The sequence below is a fragment of the Ictalurus furcatus genome, chromosome 12 (assembly GCF_023375685.1).
Source record: "Ictalurus furcatus strain D&B chromosome 12, Billie_1.0, whole genome shotgun sequence".
Lineage (NCBI taxonomy): Eukaryota > Metazoa > Chordata > Actinopteri > Siluriformes > Ictaluridae > Ictalurus > Ictalurus furcatus.
In genome coordinates this window covers 10,429,589-10,446,277 of record NC_071266.1, presented here as the reverse complement: position 1 = coordinate 10,446,277, position 16,689 = coordinate 10,429,589, and the positions used below count along the sequence as shown (strand labels likewise).

Sequence of the window (16,689 nt, the reverse complement as noted above, 5' to 3'; positions counted from 1 at the left end):
TATCCTATTAATTATTAATATTCAATTTGAACAAGCCCACACTTTACATTACATAGGGTGCCTTGTATTATTGTGAAAATGTATGAGCAATGGCCATGACTTTATATTAAATATGAATAAAAATATATATATAATATATTAATATAAATATTTTTATACAGGGTGTATACATTATTTTGAGTACTATTAATATTAATGTCCATTAAGTGCACATAAAACATAAAACTTTTTCTACATATTGTGAAAATTGATTTCGAATGAAAAAATGGATTCTTATGATTTTATATTAAATATGAATACAAAATATCATAAAATTACTGTGGAATAATTTAGATTTATTTTATACATTATTTTTTATTGATATTAATATTTATTTCCAACAAATGCACACCTTAGAAAAACATATATAAGCATTTATATCTGCTTACCCCGCAGTGTTATTGTGAGAATTGATATAACTCCTTGCAGTTTGTATTTCCTCAGGATTAAAGCTCTAACGCGTGGTCTCTCATTCCAGGAAGCACTTTAAAAAAGCTCTGTCCAGCATCTTGACCATCCAGAAGAACTACCGTGCACATTTCTACCACCGACGATTTCTACGCAAACGCTCGGCCGTCCTCATCCTGCAGAAGTGCCGGCGCGGACAGGTGGCGCGGAACAGGTTTCGCAAACTCCGAGACGAGAAGAGGAAGAGAGAGGAGGAGGAGAGAAGGAAGAAAGAGGAAGAGGAGAAGAAGAGAGAGGGAGATGGGGCACAGGTGAAAGGAGGAGACACAGAAAAAGGAGAGGATGAGGCAGCAGAAGGCACTCAGGAGGTAAGCAGGAGGGCATTTTATACATACACTGAGTTGTATCCTTACTGGAAGCTACAGAACTTTCTGACTTTAATCCCAAACAGTGAAATGCATTTCTCTCACTCTGTTTCTCTCCAGCTCTCTGTGGAGGACCGGAGCCGTCAGATGGAGGAGATCCTGAGGCTGGAGCGGGAGATCGAGCGGCTGCAGAAGCAGAGGGAGGACGGCGTGTCGCAGCTGTGTGAGAGCTCACGGCAGGAGCTGAGGCTACGCCGTCACGCCGAGGCTCTGCGGCTCAAAAAGCAGGCATCGCGTGTCGCCACTCAGTTGCTTGACCTGCAGAGCTTTGCTGGCATCCAGCCTGAACAGAAGGTCCCTGCGGCGCCGTCTTTGCCCACTGCGGCTGAAAGTTCCATTGTGGGAGAGGGTCGAGTCTCCCTACCTGATTTCCCTCCTCCGACTGAGGGGCCTCCTGATCAGGAGATCTTAGCCACGCTTCCTCCACCTCCAGCCGCCTTCGCTGAGGGCACGCTGCCATCCTCTTCACCTGCTGCTGCTGCTGCTCCAACCATCCCCGCACCTCCTCCTCCTCCGCCTCCTCCACCTCCTCCCCCACCTCCTCCACCTCCTCCTCCACTCCCAGGAGAGGCGGCACAGGCAAACAAGGACGTCTCCAAACCGGAGGAGGAGAAGGAGGAAATGTCTAAGCCAGCAGAGCCTGAGAAAGAGGAGAAAAAGGCAGATGAGGCAGAGGGTGAGACAGCGGATCGCGGCAGCAGGCTGACCGAAACAGAGGAGCCGATATACCACCTTCCGCTGGACACAGAGTCCGACTACGACCAGGACGAGCTGGAGGACGGTCAGAACAGCAACGCGGCAAACGACCCGGAGCATGCACGCAAGTCCACCTGCACCAACGCCAGCCAGGAGTCATACAATCGCAGCTCAGATTCGGTACAGGATACACACAGAACACACACACACACACACATCTATACATGATACATACAATACACAGAGAAGGCTAAAAATAAATAAGGGGTCTGAAATAATTAATTGCTAACAACATATTTAAGAAATATTTTTGACAATTTAATATGATCTGAAAATGTGTATTCAAAAGATGGATGGTGAAAACCATCAGTTCCATTGTTTGTTTGTTTGTTCAGTATATTTGATTGATTTTTACAATTCTTTAAGCAATTATTTATTATTACTTTATCTTACTTACTTGTTTATTTATTTAATAGCTAATTTTTTTTAAAATTCTAATTATAATTGAAGCATTTGAGCTTCATTTTATCATGTATCAAACATGGTATATAAATAAAAGATTTATTTATTTATGTACTACTATTATTACTTTTATTATTGTGTATGACTATTTTATTTCAGGAAGTATTTCAGGAAGCACATTAGACATTATACATACTTGACACTTGACAGTCTCTTTCTCTCTCTCTCTCTCTCTCTCTCAGTATGTGGAGAGTGATGAGGAGCATGATGGTCTCGCTGATACAGATGAAGAGCTGTCGAATGGTAAAGGCAACGTGCTGAATGGTAACGGGCCTCCATATTTCCACAGCTACCTCTATATGAAAGGTGAGTGACCAGATGTTGTGTAGTAAAATATTGTGTAGTCAGACTTTTAGAGCTTGTAAGTACAGGTGCATCTCAAAAAATTTGAACATCGTGGAAAAGTTCATTTTTTCCCCGTAATTTAATTCAGAAAGTGGAATTTTCATATTTTCTAGATTCATTACACATAAAGTGAAATCAAAAATCAAAAATCAAAAATCCAGTATCTTAAAATATTAGAATAAAGAATTTATAATACAGAAATGTCGACCTGAGAAGATCTCTAATCAGCTAAGGTTTCCTGAGCCTTTATTCTCTCAGTCTGGTTCAGTACACACAACCATAATCATGGTGAAAAGGAAAGTAAATGTTGCATTTCATTTGGAAGTCAAGGTCCCAGAGTCTGGAGGAAGAGTGGAGAGACACAGAATCCAAGTAGCTTGCAGTCCAGTGTGAAGTTTCCACAGTCAGTGATGATTTGGGGTGCCATGTCATCTGCTGGTGTTGGTCCACTGTGTTTTCTCAAGTCCAGAGTCAATGCAGCGTCTACCAGGAGATATTAGGGCACTTCATGCTTCCATCTGCTGACGAGCTTTATGGAGATGCTGATTTCCTTTTCCAGCAGGACTTGGCACCTGCTCACAGTGCCAAAACTACTAGTAACTGGTTTGCTGAGCATGGTATTACTGTGCTTGATTGGCCAGCCGACTCACCTGACCTGAACCCCATAGAGAATCTATGAGAGACACCAGACCCAACAATACAGATGAGCTGAAGGCCGCTATCAAAGCAACCTGGGCTTCCAGAACACCTCAGCAGTGCCACAGGATGATTGCCTCCATGCCACGCCGCATTGATGCAGTAATTCATGCAAAAAAGCTCTGACCAAGTATTGAGTGCATAAATATACTTTTCAGAAAGTCCACATTTCTGTATTATAAATTCTTTATTCTAATATTTTAAGATACTGGATTTTTGATGTCCATGAGCTGTAAGCCGTAATCATCAAGATTAAAACAAAAAAAGGCTTGAAATATTTCACTTTATGTGTAATGAATCTAGAATATATGAAAGTTCCACTTTTTGAATTAAATTACAGAAAAAATAAACTTTTCCACGATATTCAAAATTTTTGAGATGCACCTGTAAACGTTTCTTCATTTCTCTCTCTCTCTCTCTCTCTCTCTCTCTCTCTCGCTCTGTGTATAGCGGGTTTGATGATCCCGTGGCGAAGGCGCTGGTGTGTGCTGAAGGACGAGACGTTCATGTGGTTCCGCTCCAAACAGGAGTCTCTGAAGTCGGGCTGGCTGTATAAGAAAGGCGGAGGACTGTCCACGCTGTCGCGCAGGAACTGGAAGATGCGCTGGTTTGTGCTGCGTGACTCTAAGCTCATGTACTTCGAGAACGACAGCGAGGAGAAGCTCAAGGGCACCATTGACATCCGCTCAGCCAAGTAAGACACAAGGAAACAGACTAGGATTGTATCTTGTTTCTTTCTATACAGTCAACTGCAAAATTATTGGCACTCTGCTTGCAATTTGCCACATACAGACATGCATATCTATATTATTAAAAAAATATGTTCTTATGAGTATGATAAGTATTTTGGCCGTGGGTGTCACTAAATGTAAATCAACTGTTTTATTTATCAATACACGCACTTGAGCACGAAGAAAATCAGAAACTTGGCAGTAATTTCTCGTTCGGTTTGGCCTATGAAAACATTTACATGTTGATGGACTGATAAAGATTCACAATGAGGTCCACTGTGTGTAATTTTGAAGTTACACATTAAAAATCTTCATTGCCCATTCTTTTGAAGGGTGCCAAAACATTTGAAGTTGATTTATACGTATACACTCTGTAACATGGTGTCTTCTGGTGTTCTGTTCAGGGAGATAGTAGACAACCACGAGAAGGAGAACGCACTGAACATCGTGACGGATGAACGGACATATCAGGTGTTTGCTGAGTCACCAGAAGACGCCAGGTAGAGTCGAGATCCAGCCCACTACCTCTTTAAAAGGGTTTCCACATTAATGTTGCACGTTAGAAACAACGGCGATATGAGGCAAACATATCAAACAGCATCCTTTTATTGTTTTAATCACTGTTTAATCATTTTTTGAAAAATTATTATCATACCAAACCATAACTGTTATCCAAATAAACAGGAAGAATAAATATTAAGAGAAAAGAAATCATGCTTTTTCTTTAAGAGGTAATACATAATGTATAATGTACATTGTTTCAGCAGATGACCTCTAAAAATAACAGACTGCTTCTTTAAAATATGTGAAACAGCTTATTTTCCGGCAATGTGTTCTAATTAATGCTTACTGTTTATCACTGTGTGTGTGTGTGCGTGTGTGTCTCAGTGGTTGGTTTACCGTGCTGAGTCGGGTCCACACTGCCACCCCCGAGCAGCTGCTGGAGATGTCCCATGAGCAGGCGAACCCAAAAAACGCTGTGGTATGTAGGTTTCTATTGTATCTGCTCCACATACTACAACATGTCCGTTCACAATAATGGGTTTGCATTGTGAGCGTGCATCAATTCTACACTTAACATTCATCACAAGTTTATATCATACATTTCAGTCTCTTCATGATAGTTTGTTTGTGATATTTTCATGATCAGGTCCATCTTCAGAATGTTTAACACAGCCAACACACCTCCTGAGCTCTTTTTTCATCTCTCTTTCTCACTCAGGGCACTCTGGATGTCGGACTGATCGACTCTGTGTGTGCATCTGACAATCCGGACCGGTGAGTCTTTAACATCAACAGTTATGCCACAGCATTGCTGAATTCTCCATTCTGATTGGGCAGAATGTGTTGATTAATTTTCTATATCAGCAGCTCTGACTGTAGGGCCATCTGCATGCTAAATCTGTGTTTCTACCCGGCAGACCTAACTCTTTTGTGATCATCACGGCGAATCGAGTGATCCACTGTAACACTGAGCTACCAGAGGAGATGCACCACTGGATCAGCCTCCTGCAGAAGCCCAAAGGGGACGCCAAGGTCGAAGGCCAGGAGTTCCTGGTTAGAGGTCAGTCCTGCGTCCGAACACGCTGTTCAACCACACGGCTGGCGAAGGAACACTGTTTTACTAGTTTGACTTTGCAGCAGGTGTAAGTATGCCCTCTTTGTGAACCAGGCTGGCTGCATAAAGAGGTGAAGACCGGAGCCAAGAGCAGTGCGCTGAAACTGAAGAAGCGCTGGTTCATTCTGACCAACAACTCTCTGGACTATTACAAATCGGCCGAGCGCAGCACATCCAAGATGGGCACGCTGGTGCTGAACAGCCTCTGCTCCGTGGTCCAGCCCGACGAGAAGGTGTTCAAAGAGACGGGTGAGCCACCATGACCCAGAACATAGCATTAAGCAGCATGAAGGTAGAGTTCAAGATGTGCTGTTATTGGAAATGAATAAATTACAGATAGTAACTTCAGACGGCTAACCTCGCCGTCACTGATTTCCAATAACAACAGCAAGCGTTTTTTTCTCCTTTACTTAATGTATGATTAAATGATTACACTTTCTCTATGGGTAAGCATTGCCAGTGTGTTCGATGTTGATGTGGCTACACTGTAGGATACTGGAACATTGTGGTTCATGGGAGGAAACATTCCTACCGGCTCTACACCAAGATGTTGAATGAGGCCATGAGATGGGTTTCCGCAATTCAGGGTGTCATTGAGAACAAGGCGCCCATCGAGACTCCGACGCAGCAGCTCATCCGAGATATCAAGGTAAATACTGTGATATATGGATATACTTTTCTGATCCTGAACTCAAGGTTTGGATGTTCTATAATAGTGGTTCTCGACCAGGGGTGTGGAGAGATCGGAAGGGGGTCGCAAATTGTTTTCAGGAAAAAAACACAGACCGGGCATCATTTGGGCACTCGGTGTATTTAACAATGTCATGGCTAACGAGACGCGCCCTTCGTCCCAATTTACATAATTCGTATGTGAATGTTTTTAGAATGCAAGACGAATGTAATGCAACATGTTTTACATGTAAAATAGTTCACGTTATTACAGCCTAGTTCTCTTGTTCAGAGTAGTTATAGCGTTCAGAAACATTTTATAACATTCATGTTCCATACCTGTCCGTTATATAGTTTTATAAATTTCATAAAAGTTATTTTAAAAAATCATAAAAGTTATGAAAAGTAATTAAAAAAGTACAAAAACACAAAAGCAAAAAACATCTATCTCTCTCTATCTATCTATCTATCTATCTATCTATCTGTCTATCTATCTATCTTTCTATCTACAGTATCTCACAAAAGTGAGTACACCCCTCACATTTTTGTAAATATTTGATTATATCTTTTCATATGACAACACTGCAGAAATGATACTTTGCTACAATGTAAAGTAGTGAGTGTACAGCTTGTGTAACAGTGTAAATTTGCTGTCCCCTCAAAATAACTCAACACACAGCCATTAATGTCTAAACCGCTGGCAACAAAAGTGAGTACACCCCTAAGTGAAAATGTCCAAATTGGGCCCAAAGTGTCAATATTTTGTGTGGCCATCATTATTTTCCAGCACTGCCTTAACCCTCTTGGGCATGGAGTTCACCAGAGCTTCACAGGTTGCCACTGGAGTCCTCTTCCACTCCTCCATGACGACATCACGAAACTGGTGGATGTTAGAGACCTTGTGCTCCTCCATCTTCCGTTTGAGTATGCCCCACAGATGCTCAATAGGGTTTAGGTCTGGAGACATGCTTGGCCAGGAGACATGCTTGGCCAGTCCATCGCCTTCACCCTCAGCTTCATTAGCAAGGCAGTGGTCGTCTTGGAGGTGTGTTTTTGGTCGTTATCATGCTGGAATACCGCTCTGCGGCCCAGTCTCTGCTTCAGTATGTCTGTATCTCCCCAGTGCCGGCAGCACTCATGCAGTCCCAGACCATGACACTCCCACCACCATGCTTGACTGTAGGCAAGACACACTTGTCTTTGTACTCCTCAGCTGGTTGCCGCCACACACGCTTGACACCATCTGAACCAAACAAATTTATCTTGGTCTCATCAGACCACAGGACATGGTTCCAGTAATCCATGTCCTTAGTCTGCTTGTCTTCAGCAAACTGTTTGTGGGCTTTCTTGTGCATCATCTTTAGAACAGGCTTCCTTCTGGGACGACAGCCATGCAGACCAATTTGATGCAAAAAATCAAATATTTACAAAAATGTGAGGGATGTACTCACTTTTGTGAGATACTATATTTATCTATCAAAACAGATTATATATTAGGTTATATATAGATAGATTTTATATAGAATAGATCATCATTATACCTGGTCTCCTCCAATATGGGGGGAGGGGGATGCCCCATGATAGGATTTTTTTTGTTTGACCCCTTTATTTCTCATATAGGAGAACAGTGTGAATTCGGAGGCGGTGGAGCAGATGTACCGCCGGAACCCCATCCTACGCTACACCCAGCATCCGCTGCACTCGCCCCTGCTACCGTTACCATATGGAGAGATCAACGATAGCTGTAAGTGCTTATTGCATATTGAAATGTCATCAATTTCTCTCTATGAGTTCATTGACATTACTCAACATTATTTTGGGTCTATCTCACCATCCCTCAGTGCAAAAGGAGAAGGGCTACGGCAGCCTGCAGGATGAGGCAGTGAAGATCTTCAACTCTCTGCAGGAGATGGAGATTGTCTCGGACCCGGTGGCCATCATCCAGGGCATCCTGCAGACCTGCCATGACCTGAAGCCGCTCCGAGATGAGGTTTACTGTCAGCTGATCAAACAGACCAATCACGTGCCTCAGCCCAACAGCCCAGGAAACCGTGCACACTGGCACCTGCTCACGTGCATGAGCTGTACGTTCCTGCCCAGCCGCGCCATCCTGCGCTACCTGCGCTTCCACCTCAAAAGGTCAGAGACGTCTCACACTGCCACACCTCACAATCAGAATTGAGAATTTAACAGCGCTGTGGTATGAATCAAAACAATATCTTCTGTATCAATCTCAAAATATGGTACTAAAAGCTCCTAATGATGAAAATTTGTGAAGGAAATCGCAAAATATGGTATACAACGGTATACAGTCATGTGAAAGTCTGACATGATACAATAGAAATATAGTGAAGCACTCTAGACGGTTATCAGTAATTAAATTGTGATGCGACTCTCAGGGTGAGGGAGCGTTATCCTGGCACCGAGATCGAAAAGTATGCCCACTTTATCTCCGAGTCTCTGAAGAAGACCAAGACGAGGGAGTTTGTGCCCTCTCAGGAGGAGATCACCGCTCTGCTGACCAGACGCGAGATGAGCACCACAGTGTACTGCCATGGAGGAGGATCCTGCAAGATCTCCATCAACTCCCACACCACTGCAGGAGAGGTGAGAGAGTATATTCTAGGAGTTAGAAAAAAGTGGTACTGTACATCACCATGAGAAACTCCCATCTGTATCTATATTTGTGTGTGTGTGTGTGTGTGTGTTTGTGTCTGAAGGTTGTGGAGAAGCTGATCCGAGGTCTGGCGATGGATAACAGCCGGAATTTATTCTCCCTGTTTGAACACAACAAGGTGGAGAGCCGAGCTATCGAGAGCCGCATCATTGTAGCAGACGTACTCGCCAAATTTGAAAGGTGCACAGACCATGCACTCTTTCAACAACTATAATATTTATATTATATACAACATGTCCATATTTACTCAAATCTTTGAAAGGCCATTTGGTTTACTCCACAAGTCTTTATATGTATCTAAGATAATCTGATTGTTTTAATGGCCATGGCTTGTAGACTGGCAGGAAGTGAGGAAGAGGAAGAAGAAGGACCTTGGCGGCTTTATTTTAAACTGTATTGCTTCCTTGATGTGGACAGCATGCCCAAAGAGGGGGTGGAGTTTGCCTTCATGTTCGAACAGGTGAGCTTGCGATAATATCCACTCGTTAGTTCACTTCGGCTTTTTATGACCTCCACCTTGAATATCCCACCTTTGTGTTTCCCCTCAGGCTCACGAGAGTCTGATCAGCGGCCACTTCCCGGCGTCCGAGGAGACGCTACAGCACCTGGCCGCACTTCGGCTTCAGTACATCCACGGAGATGTGGCGCGCACGCCGTGGAGCCTGAGCAGTGTGTATCCGGTGGGCCGCCTCCGTACCCGCATCCTGCACTCCACCAAGGTCGGTGGGTCGGGTGGGGTGGGAGTCGCGGGCATGGGTCCAGGAGGTCACACGCTCGAGAGGAGAAGGACCAGCTTCTTGGATGGCACGCTGAGGCGCAGCTTCAAGACCGGCTCGCTGAAGAAGCAACGTGAGGAAGAGCAGATGCTGGAGATGTTTGTTAAGGAGGAGATGTCAGCCACTCTGACCAGCGTCCTAGAGAAGTGGAACCGCCTGCAGGGGATGCCTCAACACCAGGCTATGCTCAGCTACATGACTATCATCAAAGAGTGGCCCGGATATGGCTCCACGCTCTTTGACGTTGAGGTGAGGCTCATTATTGGATGCAGAATCAGCGATAACAGCAAACTATTCATTTATATTAGTATTAAAATTCTTACAAATTTCATCATAATAAAATAGTAAAAAATATGTGCAAAATTGTGGTGTTTTTTTAAAAAATATTAATATTAACCTAAGGTGTATACCAACACCAGGCCATATTTAAAGCAGCCATGGATCAGGGTTCACATCCTGATTTAGGGTGTAATTTCATATTACAACAATCCTCAAATTCATTAAAATAATTTACAAAATGGCCAAAAGTAAAACAAATAGCAGCTCTTCTCAAGTCCAGTTAGGGGTAGGACTAATTTCTGACCCAGAAAAAGTCTGAAATAAATAATAAATGAGCGAATACCGTTGTATGGCAATATTGTGCATTATGGGTTTTTTTAAACATTGTAAATGATTATTAAAGTGCTATAAATACATTTAAATAGTGTATAATTACCCTCATTCTCATTCATATATTATTATTATTGTTGTTGTTGTTGTTGGCCCTCATATTATTTCCCTATTTGATTTTTATTATTATCTATTTTATTGTCTTTTTTTCCTTTCGTTGTGAAGTACTTTGGGCTGCATTTATGTATGAAATTTTATGCTATACAAATAAAGAGCTTTATTATTATTATTATTATTATTATTATTATTACAAAACTGCAGCTTTAAAATGGTATTATCCTCAGCAGAAATCCGACAGAGGAAATGTCTAATGTGTATGATTAAGGTTTTTACACATTTATATGTTAAATGTGTTTGTGTGCAGTGTAAAGAAGGAGGCTTTCCTCATGACCTGTGGCTGGGAGTGAGTGCAGAGAATGTGTCTGTGTATAAGCGAGGAGAACCCAAACCACTCGAGACCTTCCAGTACGAGCACATCGTCTTCTTTGGCGCGCCGCAGCCTAGCACCTACAAGATCACCGTCGACGAGAGGGAGATGTTTTTCGAAACTCCTCGGGTGAGTCTGGGCACAGAATGTCCTGTCCTGTATAGTTTCACTGTATTAATGAATCAAGTGCCTTAAAATGAATAACTGAAGGTAGGAATAGGAATGACTTCTCAAAAGAATTTTCATGAAGCTGTATTTAATCAATCCATGTTGTTAAGCACTACTCCACTACAGATTTGGTATTTGATGTGTTTGTCCTTGTGTGTGCTTGAAGGTGGGTGAGATCACAAAGATCATGAAGGCCTATATCAACATGATCGTCAAGAAGCGCTGCAGCGTCATGTCTGTCACCAGCACCGGCAGCGCTTGGATCAGGTGATCGAAACCAGCCAATCGGATTATGGGCTTGTGAGCGATGAAATTACCAGTGAGAGAAAAAGTCCTTGTGTTGACCCAGGAAACATGAGCACATAGAGTGAAAAGGGAAGAGCAAGAAATTCAGAGGTCTGAAAAAAGCTGGACCACAGTTTATTTGGTGAAACTTATACACACTGCTACAAAGCACAACAAATCCTGCAGTCCTGTGATGTGAACCCTCCCTTAATGCTGGCACTACAGTTGACGGTCTTCAAAATCTTCATCCAGTCCTAATCAAAAATGTTCATCTTGTGATGTTCTCGATGAACGTGGTGTGAGTTGTGCTTCTTGCTACTGTTCAAACTGTTTCCCCACTTTCCTGATTTCATCATTTTGGGGACGTCATAGTGAGCTCCTCTGTAAGAGTCACACTGAGAGACATTTTTAAAAGCCAAGGCCACTGGCAGCCATGTATTTATTTGTTTGTTTGTTTATTTATTTATTTATTGAACACCAACCAGTATCAGCGCAACTGAAGTCTAATCAATTCAACTTAAATCAATGCAACTCATTTGCGCTTAACTTAAATCAGCTCAACTCAAGTGAACTCAGCTCAACTCAATTCAACTCAGTTCAGTTCAGCTCAATCGAAACTGAAATTGACTCAGCTCAGATCAACTCAACTCATTTAAGCTTATCTCAGTTCACCTCAACTCAGCTCAAATCAGCTTAACGCCGTTCAACTCAATTCAATTCGGCTGAACTCGTGAAATTAGCTGAACTCAAATAAACTCAAATCAAATCAGTTCATCTCAGCTTAGAGCAACTCAACTCAACTCAAGTAACTCAACCCAACTCTAATCAGATCAAATCAACTCAACTCAAATCAACTCATCTGCACAAAGATTGATCAGTGACTGTGTGACTGTGTTCTGAGATCAATGTGTACTAAACGCTTTTCATATCTCACTGTCAAAATATATTTTATACTGCAGTGAAATCAGGAACATCATGTAACGGACACACTTTAAATCTGAAAGTGCAACAAACACATTGAATTCCTGTATTGTACACACCAATGCACAAATAGACTAATGGACAGTGTGACTGCACAACACTTTTAAAAGTCTCTACATACCTCCATGTCCCCAGTACGGCAAGCCAAAACAACTTACTACTGAGAGAATATATCAGTATTACACCAAGCAAAGCCAGTGTTAAACTGGGGACGTTCACATAACCAGCGCACAGTTTTTTTTAATGCTGACTTTTAATCAGTAACGTTTGATCAAAAAATGTAATCAGTATCGTATGTACCATGTGGCATTCATTTGTATGTTTTTGAATGCAATCTTAGCTACTGAACTCAAACTCTTGCCTCCATTAAATAAGGATTATACTTTGAATCCTACCACGAGGCTTTTTGAAAAGTTTTTCACTGTAATGTTGCTTTGCGAAAGCTTGTAAAAGCTTAAAGCTGCACTGTTCAATTCTGGAAGAAGTTAGCAAGAGATAGCAAATCGCTGAAAATTATTATTTTTGTTTATTTACAATGGGCTCACATGGTGGACTTCCCCTAAAATATAAGCAAATGGGAAGTCATTTACACAATCTAAAGAGAGTTTGCAGATGGAAGGTTCTAGATGCCAAGAAGAACAGCAATGACTCTACTACGTATGTTAATGTTAGCTAGGCTAAAATTAAGCAAATGATGGCAACTTACAGCAAAGACGTTAGCATTTTATTATCATATCGTCATTTCTACCTGTAGTGTTCCGCCTAACGTCTGTTCCTGACAATAGTATCGGGTTTCTATTCCTGGGACATAACCAAGATGGCCGCCTAGTAGACAAGCTTGCCTATAAGGACTCACAGCAAAAATGCAACACTTGTGAATGCCAGGTAACTTTATAGAAAAAAACATCCAGCAATCTAGCTGGCTTACATCTACTATGTGGGCAAAATATTTGGAATAATAACAAATTGTACCAAAAATGATGGCACTCGCGTTTCCTCATTAACAAGCCACACCAATACATTGATGGGTTCCGTTTTTTGTTTTTTTTAATTCACTGGCAGTTATTTATTTTACTTCAGTTTTGTACCAAATTTTCATGATATCTTTTGCACTAAAGAGCCCACACAAAAAATAAACAATGTTTAATCCAGTTTTGAGAAGAAAAAAATCTTAGTGTAATTTAACCTCAATTAAATCTTAATAACTTAGTGTGAAAGTATTTGAAACAATATATGTGGAAATCAAATACCTTGTGTGTCTAGTTGACACTCAGAGCAGTTTTTAATGTTTTACATTAATTAGTTACAATTACATTTATAGAGTGCTTTTTTAGACACTCAAAGCGCTTTACAAAGTATGGGGGGGGGCCATCTCCTTAACCACCACTAGTGTGTAGCGTCCACCTGGATGATGCGACAGCAGCCATAGAATGCCCACCACGCACCAGCTATTCGTGGAGAGGAGAGAGTGATTTAGCCAATTCAGAGATGGGGATTATTAGGGGCCATGGTAGAGAAGGGCCAATGGGAGAATTCTGACAGGACACGGGGGTTATACCCCTACTCTTTTACGATAAGTGTCCTTGGATTTTTAATGACTACAGGGAGTCAGGACCTCGGTTTAACGTCTCATCTGAAAGATGGTGCTGTTTTTACAGTATAGTGGCCCGTCAGTATACTGGGGCGTTAGGCCCCACACAGACCACAGGGTGAGTACCCCCTTCTGGCCTTACTAATAGCTTCCAGCAGCAGCCTTAGTTTTCCCCAGGAGCTCTCCCATCCAGGTACTGGCCAGGCTCAACCCTGCTTAGCTTCAATCAGAAACCAGGCGAGAAATGCAGGGATGGCTCTGGCTACATCTATGTATTTTATCCCACAATGCTGCTGAATTCTCTATTCTGATTGGTCAGGTGTTGGTTAATTTTCAATAAGAACAACTCTGACAGTAGTCCAGCTGCAAATCACAGGTTTATAAACAGTAACATGCAAGTTGTAATAAGTTATCTTTTCTATAGTAACAGCGTACACAGTACACAGGACTTGTTTACCAGATCCTCCACCTAAACAAAATTTTAAAAACAAACTGATTAAATAAAGAACAACAAAAACCATATAATCATTGATATAGTGAAGTTTTCTTTGATTTATTTAACATTTATGGAAGGAGTCTCCATTGTCAGTGCTTTGTAACAGTCAAACGTAAAGCTGTAACTTTAAGTTTTCCGACATGAGAATGCCTTCAGGACAGAGGAGTTTGCAAGGGACAGTGAGGTAATGACTGTTTATAGCTGCTATAATGTAAGTGATAACAGGAACTAACTTGTGTCACGGACGTTCCACAACATTAAATGTCATTTTACTTGGATTAAATGTATGACGTGTTATACTTTAATAAATGACACAGTCGCCATTGGCTGTGGTATAAAAGGTGTGGTGTTATAGGAAAATAATCAGCAACGGGGTGGTTTGAGGTGTCTCGACACAAAGCAGAGTTATTATGACCCTCCAAAGACCCCTAACACACTAATATACTTTACTGGACAAATACTTACATAATATCCTACATTACATTCATATCATTGACTCTTATTCATCACCACTCCAGTATGAGAATCTCATATGCCTGTATAGATTTTTTTTAATAAAATATATAAATATAAATCTACCGTATCTCACAACAGTATAATTGTGTAATTTTGCTGTTTGATATGCAACTGTTTGTCAATGTCATGCAAGTTTTTTTAAGTTTTTTTTTTAGCGTGTGTCTGAGAATTTTGAACTAAAACTACATGAGCAAAAAAAAAAAAAGATTATGGATTACGATTATGATTATGGTCGTGGAGAAATAAGCATACATGTATAGGTATGGGTGTTGTGATTGTTATTTATGGTACAGATTAAGGTGTGTATTGGGAAGCTGGGTGAGCCAAGGGTTGGTGTATTAATTCTTCTTATGATGCTAATGGTGACAGCGAGGGAGTGGGAAGGACAGAGATCAAACTGATGGTGGATTGATGCTCTCTGTCTGTGCTGATCCAGGATCAGGTTTATATCTAAAGCTTGATCACCAGTAGCCTGGTGTGGGTGCTGAGATTGTGTGATGAGAGATATGGATGCACAGAAATGATGTATTGCTGTGTGTGTGTGTGTGTGTGTGTGTGTGTGTGTGTGTGTGTGTGTGTGTGTGTATCCTATCACAGTGTTGTTTGCTAATTGAGCAGCCAATCTAGTTCTTACAATGCCCTATTATAATGTAACCAACACAAATACATGCATGCAAAGCACACACACACACACACACACACACACACACATACACACACATACACACACACCTGGCTGGTTCTATCTCTCTCACTCTTTACACTGGGACCCTTGCTCAGCTGCAGGCAGCCAATTAAAGGGCCTGAATGTAAATCTTCCTCATTATCGTTATATGACTCTATATAAGATTAAAAAAATATGACTGTGCTTGTTTAAGAGAGAGTAATTTTCTTTTTTTTGTAACTGGCTTTACAAAATGCTTTAATAAATTATTGGAATTTATCATCACAGCAATTTGTGTGATTCATTTTATTAATTTTTTTAACAAAAACAAAAATAAAACAGGACACAGAGACAGCGATGACTGATGGTGGGAGTAAGTGCTAGTTATTATGATTGTAATAACAGTATTATATAGGTATGCACACCTAATCCCTTAGTGTTCGGTTGATAATAGCAAATTGTAACTCTATTTGTCTACAATGGGGAAAAATATAGAAATGTTAAAAACGAAAGGTGAGTATCAATGTCCAACTCAAAGGGAAAAAAATTTAAATACCTGTTTTAATACCCTTTCTGTCTTCAGACCTGATTTAAATAAGGCAGTTTATGACCTATTACAACTAAAAGGATTCAAAAGGTTTTCAGAGGATTTAAAAGACCTGTAAAAATTAAAAAAGTTATTAAAAACATTTGAAGTGATATCATTTAGGTATTTGTTTTTTCATTATTATTTTAATATGCCATATTTCATATTATCATATTATCTTAATATGCTATATTTTACCATTTCCCTCAACATGAAATTGAAGACAAAAAATGTTTTGTTGCTTAAAATGAATTCAGATTATCTTCTTCACTTGGTTCTAAGGGTATGCAAACATTTGTACACAACTGGAATGTGTTACTGGTCATTTAATAACATAGGAAACAGGACAGAAATGAGGGGTCCCTGATGAAAAAATACAGTAGAAACCATCAGAGAAATTCTAATAGTTTCCACTACAAATACCATTGCAAACCATCAGCTAACCATTAAAACCATTACCATTATTATTATTGGTCCTTAATGGTATCCACTGGCATGCCACCAATAAAAGGCAACAAATTACCAGTAGAGACCCACAGGGACCATTACAATTTCCAATAAAACAAGTAAAATTACAAATTTGATGGGGGTTTCTATTGCTTTTTTCAGCAGGGGTAACTGCAAGACATGAATCGAGGAGAACGCTGTGAGGATGCTGCATCTTTTTAATGGATAAATAATAGATATTATTAATCGACTTAATT

At 40.9% G+C, this 16,689-nt stretch overlaps 1 protein-coding gene across 1 annotated transcript in view; it reads left to right on the top strand.

The window, feature by feature from the left end:
- myo10l1 (myosin X, like 1) overlaps positions 1–15,686 on the top strand; it is a 51,713-nt gene extending 36,027 nt beyond the window's left edge. Inside the window, exons 23-40 of the mRNA XM_053638170.1 lie at positions 518–815; positions 933–1,748; positions 2,273–2,396; positions 3,582–3,825; positions 4,267–4,362; positions 4,751–4,844; positions 5,085–5,140; positions 5,284–5,426; positions 5,535–5,729; positions 5,972–6,129; positions 7,770–7,893; positions 7,991–8,288; positions 8,549–8,756; positions 8,870–9,006; positions 9,163–9,286; positions 9,375–9,851; positions 10,636–10,827; positions 11,033–15,686. Coding sequence (XP_053494145.1) covers positions 518–815; positions 933–1,748; positions 2,273–2,396; positions 3,582–3,825; positions 4,267–4,362; positions 4,751–4,844; positions 5,085–5,140; positions 5,284–5,426; positions 5,535–5,729; positions 5,972–6,129; positions 7,770–7,893; positions 7,991–8,288; positions 8,549–8,756; positions 8,870–9,006; positions 9,163–9,286; positions 9,375–9,851; positions 10,636–10,827; positions 11,033–11,137 — 3,889 coding nt within the window. The 3' untranslated portion in view covers positions 11,138–15,686. The remainder of the gene's footprint in view (positions 1–517; positions 816–932; positions 1,749–2,272; positions 2,397–3,581; positions 3,826–4,266; positions 4,363–4,750; positions 4,845–5,084; positions 5,141–5,283; positions 5,427–5,534; positions 5,730–5,971; positions 6,130–7,769; positions 7,894–7,990; positions 8,289–8,548; positions 8,757–8,869; positions 9,007–9,162; positions 9,287–9,374; positions 9,852–10,635; positions 10,828–11,032) is intronic.
- The last annotated feature ends 1,003 nt before the right edge of the window (positions 15,687–16,689 follow it).